This window comes from Hippocampus zosterae, chromosome 12 (assembly GCF_025434085.1).
Source record: "Hippocampus zosterae strain Florida chromosome 12, ASM2543408v3, whole genome shotgun sequence".
Lineage (NCBI taxonomy): Eukaryota > Metazoa > Chordata > Actinopteri > Syngnathiformes > Syngnathidae > Hippocampus > Hippocampus zosterae.
The window spans coordinates 17,476,754-17,493,217 of record NC_067462.1 but is presented as its reverse complement, the minus strand read 5'-3'; the positions used below and the strand labels follow the sequence as shown (position 1 = coordinate 17,493,217).

General features: G+C 43.1%; 1 protein-coding gene and 1 long non-coding RNA gene across 9 annotated transcripts in view; one reads left to right on the top strand and one right to left on the bottom strand.

Annotated features, from left to right (window-relative positions):
* LOC127611343 (diacylglycerol kinase beta) overlaps positions 1–16,464 on the bottom strand; it is a 138,866-nt gene that overhangs the window by 120,695 nt on the left and 1,707 nt on the right. For all 7 annotated transcript variants that reach the window (XM_052081839.1, XM_052081838.1, XM_052081842.1 and 4 more), the window contains exons 2-3: positions 3,195–3,594; positions 1,129–1,205 (exon numbers count right to left, since the gene is read on the bottom strand). In XM_052081839.1, the coding sequence (XP_051937799.1) occupies positions 1,129–1,205; positions 3,195–3,261 (144 nt within the window). In that variant the 5' untranslated portion in view covers positions 3,262–3,594. The remainder of the gene's footprint in view (positions 1–1,128; positions 1,206–3,194; positions 3,595–16,464) is intronic.
* On the top strand, positions 5,543–11,112 carry LOC127611365 (uncharacterized). 2 transcript variants are annotated; one of them, XR_007965304.1, is made up of 2 exons: positions 5,543–6,325; positions 10,670–11,112. It is a non-coding gene; the product is annotated as an uncharacterized LOC127611365 (long non-coding RNA). The 2 variants fall into 2 exon arrangements; XR_007965305.1 differs by lacking the exon at positions 5,543–6,325 and adding an exon at positions 7,067–7,163.

Sequence of the window (16,464 nt, the reverse complement as noted above, 5' to 3'; positions counted from 1 at the left end):
TATTTCACTGTTGTCGTTGAGTTAATTAATGAATCAATACAGAGATCATAAATAAATAAGTACCGGTACATAAATAAATGAACATTGGTGAATCAGAAGTGCTAACGTTACTGCTTGCTGGCTGCTCTTCACCTGCAAGATTAACGTGTCGTCATGTGTCATCAAGTGTCATCATCACCCACTTCATCACCAGTCCGAGTTCCCTTTGGGGACTTTTGGAGCCACGCCATCATTTATGGGCTCAACTGTTTTCAACTTTTTTCGGCCACACACCCAATTCGTGAGATTGCCCCACAAAGCACAGGCATGTGGTGTGTAGCAGTTAGCAATGCAACGGATCCAAAAACTCAAGTTTGAAATCATGGATTTGAGTCACGCATCGGATAATTTTTCATATCAAACAACAGCCAAAAATATAAATAATGATACATTTTGCCCGTTACATTAACATTAAAAAAGAAAAACACAAAATGTCATGTTAGATTTTAAATATTAAGGACACAACTTTAAGTGCAATACAAGGCAGGATACCTTGTTATTTTACACATGGACCGTGAATGAAAAAGTCCTGCAATTTTCTTCCTTTCTAAACAAAGAGAGTGAATTACAAACTAGTCAATGTTCAAATCATAGAAAACGAAGAAAAGATAGCAAGCAAAGCACCAACCCTCGGACTACTTGCTGATGCCAACTGGGCACTTGCCGCACCTAGGAGCTAGCTGTTGGTTATGAACGGTGGAGACTTGCGCCACATTATTTCTATAAATCTCTTCCACTGTTTACAATTTCAAATGACAATCACAATGCCCTATTACCGGTGAGCTATTTTTAAATTAGCCCATCAGGCTACTGCTGTGGTCCTTGGGGGCACCACGTTGGTGAGCCCTGCTCTAGAACCCTCCCTGCTATTGGCGCTCATATATTTAAGTGACCTCATATAGCCACATTAAAAAGCATTAAAATGGCGACAACCACCATTATAAAGAGGTCAATGAAATCCACAGCTCCTAATTGCTTAAAGCTGGGAACTCACACCGATGTCACCTGTTACCACACATCACTTACACGATTTAATGACTCACTTATGAGACAAACAAGAGAGTTAAGGTGACGTTTGTGTGCACGCACCTGTTCAGGGTTGTATTTGGAGAGCACTCCTTCGCCATGGAATTCCTCCAGAACATCCTTTAACTTTTTTGTGGAGTCTGGAGAGAAAAAAGGACGAAAATAACCTTGTAACTCCATCACACAACATACTGGTATATTTATTCGTAATGTGCCAGATAGCTATTATAGAACAGAGAACCATATATTAGAACTTAAACGAGACAAAACGACAATGGGGCTGATCAGTCTCATCCAGTGTGCCAGGCCTCATCCTGCCCCATATTCTTCAACTGCTTCGTTAGAATGACAACCAGTTGGCTGGATTCTGCCAGTGAGTTCCTGCCAGCATTTGGCTCTCTCCTCTTCAGCTTTGCTTGGGGGCCTGCTACTTGCTTCTACTAGCAAAACCTGAGCCCAGAGTGTTGAAAACAAGCAGATGCCTTTAAATTAAGGAAGGCTTCATTAATTTTACATGTGTGGCTTGATTTGTAGTAATTAGTTTATCTTGTAAAACTGCATAACAGCTGAAAAATACATATATGTATTAATATACATTTCCCTTCTGTGGCAAAATTTTTAACACAACTGGGTCTAATGAGATTTGATGAGTATATACTCACTGCCGGACAACAGAAACACAGTTGACAAAAAAGAGAAACAATGCCATAGCATAAAAAAAATATTTGTAAGGGGGCAACCAGAAACCATAAATAAGCATCTGGCACCACACTGGCATCTCATTTGCCATTTTTTACAAAGAGTGTAATTGCGCACGTTTTGTTGAGCCCCCGGTGTGCACAAGGACAAGCAAGTGTGCAGTGAAGCTTTCATGGACGACGGACTCATTTAGAAGCAGCTGTAGATCAATCCAAACTGTCAAGGCTTTCGGGACCTGGATTTACCATCTCTCACGAGAATTTGTTCACAGTTTGAGATGAGACACACCGCACAGGTGGACATTAAAAAACAAGGCTGTGCTGAGTATTTTTAACAAGCCAGAGGTCGGAAATTAGCTAACCTACCCAAGGTTCTTCTTTTCTTCTTTGCAGTTCGAGTTGTAAAACATACGCTGTGAGTTACACTTACAGTATTAAAACATTAGACAATCATAATTCCAAATGAGTGTGATTCATCCTCACATCCTTTAATGATGTTTTGTCACGTTAATAGATAAATATTCCTGATGGTTAGGTGGATTAAGTTGGGGAATTCATCACCCAGGCGATAAATATACCATCTGACGTTGATGCAGACAGAGCAATCTTTTGTAAGATGACTGCAGTGTCTCACTAATCAGACATCTATGCTCAGTAAGCTTAGACAGTGACTCTCTCAGGGAATGATGAATGGATATTGATAACAGGTAATAAACCTCAATGTTTTCCGGACAAGGACAAGAAGAGGAGTGCAGGCACATTCTCGTTTGACTAACAAATAGGCCACAAGGCCAGCAGGTGAAAGTACACTGTCCAATTTAGTGCATGTGTATGTTTATGTAAATCTGTTTTGTATTGTTTTTTGATCTGCTTATCCTCTTAAGAATCGTGGGCGTGCTGGAGCCTATCCCAGCTGGCTTTGGGCAGTAGGCGGGGGACACCCTGAACTGATTGCCAACCAATCACAGGCGCACATCTAACGTGTTACTTGGACCTAATGATGCTGTTTGCTCGCAAATATTGTTTCAGAACCTCTGACACCATCACACGGCAGGTGCATTCATACTGAGACTAGCTTACGTGGACTCTTATCATTATCATCATCATTTATTTAGGTCAACATTGGATCATTCCAAAATCATCAGGGAACGCCTGGAGTGTCGGTTGCACTGACAGTACAGGAGCCGACTAATACTGCAAGCCTCACTTTTCAGTTTTTATTTTCGAAAGAAAAGAAAAGTTGAAAATATCGTATAATAATGTTATTCAATTTCATTTTTGTGTCTCATTTGATTTTGATTCTTAACTAAAACAATCCATATTGATGTCTTTATGTTTGAAGCCTGAGATACGGAAAAAAGTCAAGAAGTTGAAAGGGGTTCAAATACTTTTGCAAGCCACTGTAAAGTGTCACTGTGCGTGTGTCCTTACATTCACTGTACTGTTGGAGCTGTTTGAACTCAGCTGGGCTCAGACACACCCAGCTCCCGTCTCCCATAATGCCTAAATATGATAAGGATGGGGGACGACTGGCAAGGTGCAGTTCCACCAGAAACAGGCAGGTAGTTAATCTCAGGTCAGATGGAGGTTGAAGACTGAGGCTAAGAGGTTTGTCATCTCGTCCAGGAGGAGAATTATTATCCCTGAATCTGCTGACAAGCTTTTATAATCCAAAACATGAAGTGTAAAATGTCCACCAGGAGATGGGATCAGGGGGAGGAGGAGGAGGAAGTGTCAGGATGATGTCAGGACGGATGTAACCTGTTTTATTGTCATTTTCGCACGTGATGTCGTCCTCGTGACTCAGCAGAAAAGGCCTCCATGTTCACACCTGCATACAAACATACTACATTATACACTTTTATTAACCCAGCAACCATTTTGACAAATATACTGAATTAAAAACAGCTCTCTGATGCAGTGCAATTGGATAAGAAAATCTTATCAAAAATAGACAGACAGACAGACAGACAGACAGACAGACAGACAGACAGATAGATAGATAGATAGATAGATAGATAGATAGATAGATAGATAGATAGATAGATAGATAGATAGATAGATAGATAGATAGATAGATAGATAGATAGATAGATAGATAGATAGATAGATAGATAGATAGATAGATAGATAGATAGATAGATAGATAGATAGATAGATAGATAGATAGATAGATAGATCACGCTTCTTGTTCGCCACCTCGCCAATGAAGATGTGAAATGGAGAGTGACGTTGTAAATATTTCCCACGCTAGGCGCATTGGCAAGCGGCCAATTTGTCCACCTAAATTGCACTGTTACCAAGCATGAATGTCCATATACAAAAAAAATTAAAAAAATAAAAAGTCAAAAAACAAATTGCATACAGCAAGGAGTTGGCAAGTTAGCATTTATGTTACGATCCTAAAATGTGAAAATTGTGTGGTTTTTGGATAAAAAACAAACTATATTCCACAATGAATGTCTTTTCGGGTAGTGTGTGTGTGTGTGTGTGTGTGTGTGTGTGTGTTTGTGGTATACTGCAGTTAATTCTAGTACAGTAATGCAATAACCATGATATAACGCCATTATTATAATATGTGTTGTAATAAAATTGCATGTGGCAAATATAGATAATATATAATAAATGTTACATACATATACTGTATAACATTGTGTTATCAAAATCTGTAGTCGTATAAATATAAATAAAATAAATATCTATCATTCAACTTGGCAGTTGAAAAATATTTACAGCAAGTAACACCTAAAAAAGTCATTTTACAGGTAGCAGCATTGAATCAATATCATAATATAATAACATCGCAGGCCTAAGTGTTCTCACAACAAGGCGGAGGTCTTACACGTGAATTTATTATTGCAAGCCACTGTAACTTTAAGCACAGTGCTTGAAAGTAGGAAAATAAAATGTACTAAAGTAATAATTACAGTTGAATGTACTGAAAATATTGAATGAAAATCATACTACAATAAATGTTTTTTTAATCCTAAACATTAAATACCCTGTAAAGTAATTTGTGTGCATTTTTAAATACACTCAATATGTTTGAGGATAAGTGTTGAAAACATCGTCGAAGACCGAGATAAATATACGACTGAATTGCTGATATATACGGTAGCACAAAACTCACCCTCTCAGCTGTCTTCATTTTTTGGGCGGGGCTAGATGGGGATGAGCCGATGCAACCAAGGAACAGAATGAGTCACCCCGCCCCGCTACGAAAGTGTCCTCATTTTATTTGGGGCAATTCCGCTTCCTGATTGATAATAACTCGGCCTACTCTACTACTACAACATGCAGTTAGCCATCAAAGCTATGCCCACAACCCGAAAAAAATACATGTTCCCTAACTGTGATGTATTTTGTGCTATTTGAGCTACAACGTGTGAGAGTGATGTGGTGAATTACACTAAAATGTGGATATGAGATTTTTATACTTTTTAACCACATTGGCAAAAAAATGGAATGACTCAGCACCAACTGTGATAAAAGTGTGTGTGTGTATACATATACATACATCATACATACATACATACATATACTATATATATTGTGGTGAGGTGAGGTGTGTGCATTTTGAGGGGGGTGAATCAATTTTACACTAATATATATTTGTTGTGTTTATTGATGTTTTTACAACTATACAGTATCGTAATCATATTGAATAATAATACTTTATAGTTTGTTATCATGGAAATGTGTAATAATTCTTTCATATGACTTGACATGCATGTAATTCAGTCAGTGATGTGGGAGTGTGAATGTGAATGCTATCTCTTTCTTCCCCTTTACTGACTGGTGTCTCTGAACTGGATAAATAGTATAACAAACCAGACATTTATTTTTGTTGTATTTTAGAGATCCCTGCATATTTTAAATAAAGATTGGAATTGATTTGATGTGAGGCGATCAGGAGGTGTTGCCTCACTCTCCAACCAGGATTTCTTTTTTTTTTTTTTTTTAATAGAAACTTTCAACCATTTTGGTGGATTTTTTCCCAAAACACATCACACAGATTTCATCATGTCAACATGTTGACAGAAACAACAACAAAAAACCCGAAACCACAATCATTTCGGTATGGACTTGAAATAATATGCTACGTGATCCTCAAAGTGAGGCATGTGTGTTCATGGAAATGCATGTGTTGTTGTGTAAAAGGACAAAAGGAGGTTCACTGTGTGTTATTTTGTGGTGAGTGCATGCGTGCGTGTGTGTGTGTGTGTGTGTGTGTGTGTGTGTGTGTGTGTGTGTGTGTGTGTGTGTGTGTGTAAAGGGGGCCTCCCCCCTGGCTGGTGCAGAGAGGGATTCTGTTTTGCTGAGCGGGTTGCCCGGCAACCATGACGTCACTGCGGTGCAAAGAGAAACACTATGACGGAAACAGACGAATGCATGAAGGACACTTGACTTACTATCAGAGATTGCTATCTGCTTCTGCTTTAATACACGGTATTCCTGCTATTAGCAGTCTCAACATTAGGCGCATCTGCAGATTTGATGACACCCAATACAAGATCCCTTCATAATATCAAAGCCCACTTTTGACAGGCACCGTCAGAGAGGTATGAATTTAACAATTCATCGTATGTAGCTGTAGCTTGCTGCACCTCTGTCGATTGTGCATTGTCGGTAAAATTAACATTAAGGTCAACCCAACCCTAACAGAGTGGTTTCCAAGTCTGAATTTAGAGTTGCACACTTTCAGTGCAGTTATACTGTGCTCCTCTGGATGTAGATGTAAAAGAAGCACAGAAGGCACCAGCAGAGAAAATATATTGAATACCTGGATATACTGCTGTTTGTATTCATGTCTTGCTGTATAGATGGTTTTTTCTCTTAGGAGTAGTTTGAAAGTTTATAGTAGCCATCCATGTCTTTGGAATGGAACATAGGCACATGCAACCTCCACACATAGGAAGGCCGCAGCCCAGGTTGAAACCCACAACCTCAGAACTGCAAGGTGGATGTGCTAAGTTCTCCACCGTGCCGCCGTTGACTAATCAGAGGACAGAAAAATGGTGACATTGTTGGCAAACCGCTCGCTGGTGGCATGAGCATGAATTTGAAAACGGATTGAGTTCAACAAAATACTCACTGTTAAAATAAAGTCTAACATACACATACATTTTCTGCAAGGGTTGACAATCTTAAATAGCCTGTATGGCATTTAAACCGTCTCGCAGAGAACGGGACGTCATCATTTTATTGCATGTGGAGCATGTGGTAACTGTAATAATAATTTTAAAAAACAACTACCGGTATTTCATTTAGCAATGTGAAGTATATTTTGCTAAATAAAAGAAAATGTAAATTTTGGAATGATTTTTGCTCCTGATTCTCCAGGTACAGCGTTACCGCATCAGGGCTGTGTAGACGTCACCTTCATCTTCACACATGATTGTAAGCTGTCAACTGTGAGGTATGAAAGATCTTTGTTTTTAATATAGTTCATTTAGCATGGCGCATTATTGCTCTGTTTTCATCATAAACTTTTCTTTTTCATAAATTTATCCACGGATCGAATAGCTCCATAAATCTTGCCAGGTGTCGCACGGAGCTGCAACGTATATTTTGAGCGACAAAAAAAATCGTAACATGAAAAAAATTTCATGTTACAAGATTAAATGAGTTAACTAAAATATACTGTACCGATAAATAAACATGAATATAATTGAAATTCTCATTATTTGTTTTCTGAGTTACCGAGCAGGCCACAGCAGAGGAATGAGAGAGTCTCGACGGCTGCCGGTTGCTGAACTCTGATGTACGCAAATCAATTCAGACAAGCGTGACGCAACAAAATGAAGAGGGAGAAGAGACTCCTCCGAATAAATTTTCATGGAACAAATATTGGAATATAGGCTGTAAATGTCGGCCAGTGCTTCTGTTGGTGTTTAGGCCAGCTAAGGAAGGAATTGCTAGCCTTGAATGTGTACTAGTGTGGCTTCAACTACAATCATTTCCTCAATAACCTAACATTGTTTGTTTGTTTTTGTTGATGTCACATCATGAATGTAAGGTACATATATTAACAAATATAACAGTGCTTTTTTGGAATCATTAAAGAGAATTTTTTTTTAAATCTTTGACGAATCCAGCATACGTGTTTCCATAAGGAACAATTTAATGTTGACTTTTCAACTAACCATATTTAAGTGTCTTCAGAAGCATCAGAAGGGCCGTTCACACGGCACACATTTGCTCCGGCGCTGCACCGATATATTTTGCACCGTAGCAAATTGTGTGGAGCGTTCACACGTACAAAGCCGCTGACCGTGGCAGCCTGCCCCACTTGCGTTCACACGGCAGTTTCTGCAGCGGAGCAAAACGACAGAAAACAAACGAGCTGTCGTGTTGGTTCTTTTTAAAACGTACTGTATATACACAACTCAAGCGACTACTGGACCGGCACTTCCTTCTCCTCGGTCTCCGTGCCTACTGCTCGAGAGTGACCGCCCAAGAAAACGTAAATGAACGATGACTTCAATGACACTCAAAAAAGCAAACACTAATGCGCCAATAAGAAAATCAAGAGAGGAAATCACAAAATAAATTCTATGGGTGGCGGGGGGTTGTGAACAAACAACAAAGGAACAAAAAACTCTGAGACAGTCCAGTCTCCTACAAAAGGAAAGATGTTACTAGCCAAGTCTTGTGTCGTTATGAAACAAACACATTACGGAAGTCCGACAGAGCACGAAAGCAACGCATTCTCGCCATACGTACTCTTCACAAGCATTTGCTCTGGAGCAAATTTAACCCAGTTGTGTTCACACGTGCAAATTTACACCGGTGCTGCTTCGCAAACGAGCATTTGCTCCGGAGCAAATATTTCACCCACCTCCCTGAGGTGGGTCAAAATTGGTCCGGGATAAGCTCTTTTCCGGGGCTACGCCGGAGCTAATTTGCACGTGTGAACGCTCTACTGGGGCAGCCCAGGCGCAGCACCGGACCAAATCTTGCTGTGTGAACAGCCCTAGAGACCACATTTACATGCCATTAATATTCAGGTTAAGGAGGTTATGGTCGAAATTCCGGTTTCTGAAACATTCGGGATAACCTACAAACATGTGAGCGGACAGAATCACTCTTGTTTGAATTGCAATTGGAATTTCCTAATTTAAAGAGCCACGCAAGGACATCGTGACGCAAATGGACGTGATTTCCGCTTCTTACTTGTTCATTTAGTCATGTTACTCATCATACTAATAATAAAGTGCTCCAAAAGTGTGACTCTGTGATGTGTCTGAATTTCACCATGTTTGTGTATCTCTGCTCGTGTGTTTCCGACGGGTTGCGCGCCAGACACGGCGCATACAAATACTTCCTGTCCTCATAAGAACAAGATTCCTTGCAGATAAATGATGCACAGAACACAAACCAATGTTCTATTCAAAGGAGGTAACCCTATCGCGTTTATATGACCAAACTATTCGGATTAGAGATGGAGTATTTAAAAACCTGAATATGAAAAGAGATGGATTTTATTTTATTGATAACTTTATTTGACCTGTATTTTGTAAACCATCCATTCATTATCTGAGCCGCTTATCTTCACGAGGGTCGCGGGCGTACTGGAGCCTATTCTAGCTGTCATCGAACAGTGAAAACAATTTACACACTACATTGAACTCAAATTACTATTTTTGTGGTAAATTTCAACCATAATATCGTCCTCAGGTCTAACAATAACGTGTGTGACTTGGTAATCATCCTATCAGTCTCATTTTCACAAAAAGTATTCAAAAAATAAAATAAAATAAAGCAGGTAAATCTCCTTCTCATTATTCTCATTCAGAGTTTGCTTCGTGTACAATTCACAGAGGGCACGGGCAAAGAATGGCCTTCTGGAGGGCCGAGAGAAGCATTTTAATAGGGTACGCGTGAGCTATGATAGTTAACAGGCCGCAAAAGTGTGTCGCATGCTTCCGCGTCAGGCTGTAGCTCCTCATGGCATGCGTGTGTATCTGCATGCGTGTGCGCGGTAATGGTTTGATCGCGGGAGGTTGGTTGATCAAAAAGTCGATCTTCGGTCACAAAAGTTTGGGCACCCCTGATTTAGAATCTACGATGACAGGAAATTACATTTAGTGATCCTGAACTGTTGTCACTCTGGGACCCGCATCTTCCTATTATTGCAAATTTGTGACACATTTTTTAGATGTTAAAAATAGCCTCTGAAAATAATTGAACAGAACTAATTTTAAACTGTGTTTAATGAACCCTACATTTTTAACCACAGTTTCCAATGACTTTGACATACTGCCAAAAGCATACAGCGAGCTATAACGTCCACTAGCCAAAGGCTGAGCTGCACTGTATTTGTTTACAGGGTAAATAGAGTGAGTAACATTTCCTGATATTTACCCGACAGTGAATGTTTTATGGGGGAACTTAATTGGTACGCCTCACTATTGTTCTGTAAAATCTAAATACAAATCCATAATTATTTTACCAGCTGTCCACGACCCATCCGAAATGCGTCTCCGACTTACTTTTCGGTCCTGACCTACCAGTTGAGAATTACAGGTTGGGGCAATTTCAAAAGACCGATTTTTTTTCTCCCACTTTTTGCTATGAAATAAAAGAACTGCACAAACATTTACTTCAGTTTTTCTCGACGTGCTTTTTTTAGTGGTTTCAATCAGCACAGTTGCCATGGCGTTCGCATGTGACTTTGTTAAGCTTACTCGTGCCTGCGTCTGCACTTCATGTCGTCTGCCCACACAGGCCGCCTTTGTCACATCAAATGTCAATTGACTCGCTGCAAGGCAAATAGAGCAGCTGCGAATTCAGGAGATGTTTGCAATGATAATGGTGAGCTGGAGGGATGCTCGTTGACATACGCTCACCCAGGAAGTTGGACAATCATGGGATTTTTTGTATTTGTTTTGTTTTGTTTTTAGGGGTTGCACAGGATGTGCCTGACACCACCATCCGAGCGAGTCCGGGGTCGAAGATCTTGACAGGAAGTGGAGCAGACCCGATAGAGGCGGTCGTCTCGCCGCTGTCATTGTGGATATGCCCATGAGAGGAAGCTCTACATCTATTGTGAAAATGTGATTACTACACGGATGGGTTTTTTTCCGCCTTCTTTTTCTCAGAGTGAAACACATGTCACTCACAGCAAAGATGTTTCATCGTGTTTGCTAAATTAGGACCTTATGCAAGCGGGTCACGAGCAGGCTCTATTTATTCACTTCAAATAATGTGTCTTTGTTCACTTTCAATCCACTTTTTGTGACATTTTCGTTTGGTAGAATGCCACGGGATTTTTAGTCAGTGTGGGCCTTGGCTCAATAAAAAATTGGGAAACACTGGTGTGAACCAGCCACAAAATGACATTCAATCCACTGTCTGGCTTCTCATTTTTACACTTAAAATGACGGAATGTAAAAAAATAATAAAATAAAAATAGCCTCTGATTTCAGCAATTCCTAACCCATGGAACACTTCTTTCATTTGAAGATGTAAAGGACACTACATCTTAACAAGTATTGTATATATATATCGCATCTCACCCATCTCCGCTATATATATATATATATATATATCTCCATCCATCCATCATCTACCGCTTATCCGGGGCCACTTATCCCTCTCCCTAGCTACTTCTTCCAGCTCTCCCCGAGTCGTTCCCAGGCAAGCTGGGTGACATAGTCTCTCCAGCGTGTCCTGGGTCTTCCTCGGGGTATCCTCCCGGTGGGACATGACCGGAACACCTCACCGGGGAGGCGCTCAGGAGGCATCCGAATCAGATGCCCAAGCCACCTCATCTGCCTCCTCTCGATGTGGAGGAGAAGCGGCTCGACTCTGAGCCCCTCCCGGATGACTGAGCTTCTCACCTTATCTCTAAGGGAGAGCCCGGACACCCTGCGGAGAAAACTCATTTCAGCCGCTTGTATCGGGGATCTCGTTCTTCGGTCACGACCCATAGCTCGTGACCATAGGTGAGGGTTGGGACGTAGATCGACCGGTAAATTGAGAGCTTCGCCCTTTGGCTCAGCTCCTTCTTCACCACGACTGTCACGTTCTGCCCGAAGCGATAACGGATCGCTCCGTGCAGAACAAGGAAGTAAAGGGTTGGATCCCCGGAAAGCAGACAACGAAAAAATCTTGTCAAACAAAAGGTGTCTTTAATGACAAAAAACAGAAAGAGCCCGACAGGGAAAAACGGTAACAAAAAACGCTGATCAAATAAGGACCAGGAGTAACAAAGAAGGAGAAAACAACTGAAAACGCTCGCGGAAAACAAAACACGAGGAGGGCCTGAATTGGCGAAAAATACGATAAGTACAATACTGAGAGTCACAAGAGTATAGGCCGTAAGGCAAGAAGGCAAAGAGTCAATAACGAATAGCGAAATAGAGCACGAGAGAATATGGCACGGCGTGGAATTCTCCAGCATATGGCACGGCGTGGAATTCTCCAGCAGAGAATGAGCTCCCAGAGCCACTTGATAAAGGCCTGATAATCACCCTCGAATTAAGAACAGGTGTGCAGTAGGCAGAGGGAAAAACCCGCCACCTGCTGGCAGTCACGGAACGTGACAGTACCCCCCCCTCCACTCCACCCTTTTCCGACTGAGGACCATGGTTTCAGATTTGGAGGTGCTGATTTTCATCCCAACCGCTTCACACTCGGCTGCGAAACGCTCCAGTGAGAGTTGGAGAGCCCCGTTTGAAGGAGCCAACAGCACCACATCATCTGCAAAAAGCAGGGATGAAATACTGAGGCCCCCAAAACGGACCCCCTCAACGCTTCGGCTGCGCCTAGAAATTCTGTCCATAAAGGTTATGAACAGAATCGGCGACAAAGGGCAGCCTTGGCGGAGTCCTACCTCCACTGGAAACGATTCCGACTTACTGCCGGCAATGCGAACCAAACTCTGACATCGGTGGTATAGTGACCGAACAGCCCGTATCAGGGGGTTCGGTACCCCATACCCACGAAGCACCCCCCACAGAACTCCCCGAGGGACACGGTCAAACGCCTTCTCCAAGTCCACAAAACACATGTAGACTGGTTGGGCGAATTCCCACATACCCTCAAGGACCCTGCTAAGGGTGTAGAGCTGGTCCACTGTTCCACGGCCGGGACGAAAACCACACTGCTCCTCCTCAATCTGAGGCTCGACTTCCTGACATACCCTCCTCTCCAGCACCCCTGAATAGAACTTACCAGGGAGGCTGAGGAGTGTGATCCCTCTGTAGTTGGAACACACGCTCCGGTCCCCCTTTTAAAAAGAGGGACTACCACCCCGGTCTGCCAATCCAGAGGCACTCTCCCTGTTGACCACGCGATGTTGCAGAGGCGTGTCAACCAGGACAGCCCCACAACATCCAGAGCCTTGAGGAACTCCGGGCGGATCTCATCCACCCCTGGGGCCTTGCCACCGAGGAGCTTTTTAACCACATCGGTGACTTCAACCACAGAGATAGGAGAGCCCACCTCAGAGTCCCCGGGCTCTGCTTCCTCCAAGGAAGGCGTGTTGGTGGAGTTGAGGAGGTCTTCGAAGTACTCTGCCCACCGGTTCACAACGTCCCGAGTCGAAGTCAGCAACCCATCTCCACTGTACAGTGTTAGTGGTGCACTGCTTCCCCCTCCTGAGACGTCGGTTGGTGGACCAGAATTTCCTCGAAGCCGTCCGGAAGTCGGCTTCCATGGCCTCACCGAACTCTTCCCACGCTCGGGTTTTTGCCTCGGCGACCACCGAAGCCGCGGTCCGCTTGGCCAGTAGATACCCGTCAGCTGCCTCTGGGGTCCCACAGGCCATAAAGGCTCGATAGGACTCCTTCTTCAGCTTGACGGCATCCCTTACTGCTGGTGTCCACCAGCGAGTACGGGGATTGCCGCCACGACAGGCACCAACCACCTTACGGCCACAACTCAGATTGGCCGCCTCAACAATAGAGGCACGGAACATGGTCCACTCGGGCTCAATGTCCCCCGCCTCCCCCGGAACATGGGAAAAGCTCTGTCGGAGGTGGGAGTTGAAACTCCTTCTGACAGGGGATTCCGCCAGACGCTCCCAACAAACCCTAAGAGCGAAAGGGACATAGATTCCCTGATCCACACAACCAGGATCTACAGCAGCGACATCGGGATGTCATTCGGGCTTGAGAAATGTAGTCGGATGGTGACTAAGACAGGAAGGCTAGTCCGCACTGAAGGGGTCTCACTCCCTGAAGGAACAATAGCAGACATTGAGGACAGCTACAAGTACCTTGGTATACCACAAGCCAATGGCAACCTCGAACTGGCAACAAGGAAAGCGGCTACGGCCAAATACCTCCAGCGAGTGAGGCAAGTCCTAAGAAGCCAGCTCAATGGCAAGAATAAGACCAGGGCAATAAACAGCTATGCCCTGCCAGTGATCAGATACCCTGCAGGAATAATAAGGTGGCCAAAGGAAGAGATTCAGACCACGGACGTTAAGACCCGAAAGCTCCTAACCATGCATGGAGGGTTCCATCCCAAATCCAGCACCCTGAGACTGTACGCAAGCCGAAAGGAAGGAGGCAGGGGACTAGTGAGTGTGAGAGCCACTGTCCAGGATGAAACATCCAAGCTCCATGAATACATCAAGGAGAAGTCTCCCGTGGATGATGTACTCAGAGAATGTCTCAGACAATGGGGAACAGAGGATGAGGTGCTGGAAGAGGGACCATCATGGGAGGACAAGCCCCGACACGGGATGTACCACCGGACCATAACTGAAGTGGCCGATCTCAAGAAGTCCTATCAGTGGCTTGAGAGGGCTGGCCTGAAGGACAGCACAGAGGCACTCATCCTGGCTGCTCAGGAGCAGGGCCTGAGCACCAGAGCCATTGAGGCCCAGATATACCTCAGCAGACAAGACCAAAGGTGTAGGTTGTGCAAAGAGGCACCCGAGACGATCCAACACATAAGTGCAGGGTGTAAGATGCTGGCAGGGAAAGCCTACATGGAACGCCATAACCAGGTGGCTGGCATAGTCTACCGAAACATCTGTGCGGAGTAGGGACTGGAAACCCCAAGGTCAAAATGGTCGACACCTCCGAAGGTGGTGGAGAATGACAGAGCGAAGATCCTGTGGGACTTCCAGATCCAGACTGACAAGATGGTAATGGCGAACCAACCAGATATCGTGATCATAGATAAAGGGCAGAGGAAAGCCGTTGTAGTGGATGTAGCGGTCCCAAGTGATGGAAACATCAGAAAGAAGGAACACGAGAAACTCGAGAAATACCAAGGGCTCAGAGAGGAGCTGGAGAGAGCCTGGAAGGTAAAGGTGACAGTCGTGCCTGTGGTGGTCAGAGCACTCAGGGCAGTGACCCCCAAACAAGATGAGTGGTTGCAACAGATCCAACAATATCGGACATCTCAGTCCAGAAATGTGCAGTGCTGGGAACAGCAAGGATACTGCGCAGAACCCTCAAGCTTCCTGGCCTCTGGTAGAGGACCCAAGCTGAATGAGGGACGGACACCACCCGAGGATGGGTGAGACGAGGATTTTTTTTTCTGTATTGTATATATGCAATATGTGTGTAAAAAAAGAGAGGGAGAAAGAGAGAGAGAGAAAGAGAGCGAGAGAGAGAGAGAGAGAGAGAGAGAGAGAAATTCGGTTTCGAGATCTAAAAGATATGAGTAAATTTTACAAATGATTCAGTCTCAACATAGCTTGAAGCAATCAAAAACAATGAAAAAGTTATAAATCGGGATTCATTTGTTTGATTCTCCTGATGATTTGTTCCGTTGAAATTAATCACCTTTAAGGTTTTGGAGAGCTTTCAAATGTCCATTTCAATAAACATGACAAAAGATACAAACAGATTTCTGCTCTAGCCTTCGATTCATCTTTGTGAATTTTCACGACTGATATGTTAATTAAATTTGTAAAATGACAGAAACATCCTCAATCCCACTGAATCGAACTGGATCAAATGAGTTCACTTTAAAATGCACAATCTTTGATCTTCAAATTGCTTGTGATTCAATTTTTGCCTCACAACACAGCAAAAAATAAAAATAAATCAATCAATAAATTGAGCAACAATTTGTGACACGAAAAACTCAAATTGATTTACCATTACAAAATATATATTTATTGAAAATTTTATTTACTCGCTCAAGAAATTCAAAGGGTCCAGTCATCACTTCCTTGCACCTAAGGACTTCACACTACAATTGTGATTTTATTCAAATGTATTTTTACTCCAGTAAAAATGTTTTTACATGAGTCCATCCATCCATTTTCCGATCTACTTCATCCTCACGAGGGTCGTGGGAGTGCTGGAGCCTATCCCAGCTGTCTTCAGGCAGTAGGTAGACTAGGTAGAAACTCACACAGAGGGACAATTCAGAGTGTTCCAGTCACCTGCCCTGCATGTTTTTGGAACGTGGGAGGAAACCGGAGTAGCCGTAGAAAACCCACACTGGCACGGGTAGAACATGCAAAGTCTACACAGGAAGGCCGCAGCCGGAATTGAACCCTGCACCTTTGCACTATGCGGCTGACATGCTAACCACCATGCCGCCCACGGCCAAATACTGCAAACCAAAAAATGCTGCAAAAAAAAACCAAAACATGCAACACACATGCAAACTGAAAAACATGCGAAACAAGAGCAAAACAAAAACGCTCCAATTATGAAATGCTACAAACAGCCAAACGCTGCAAACACAGGAATGATGCAAATGGGAAACTTAAACACATCAA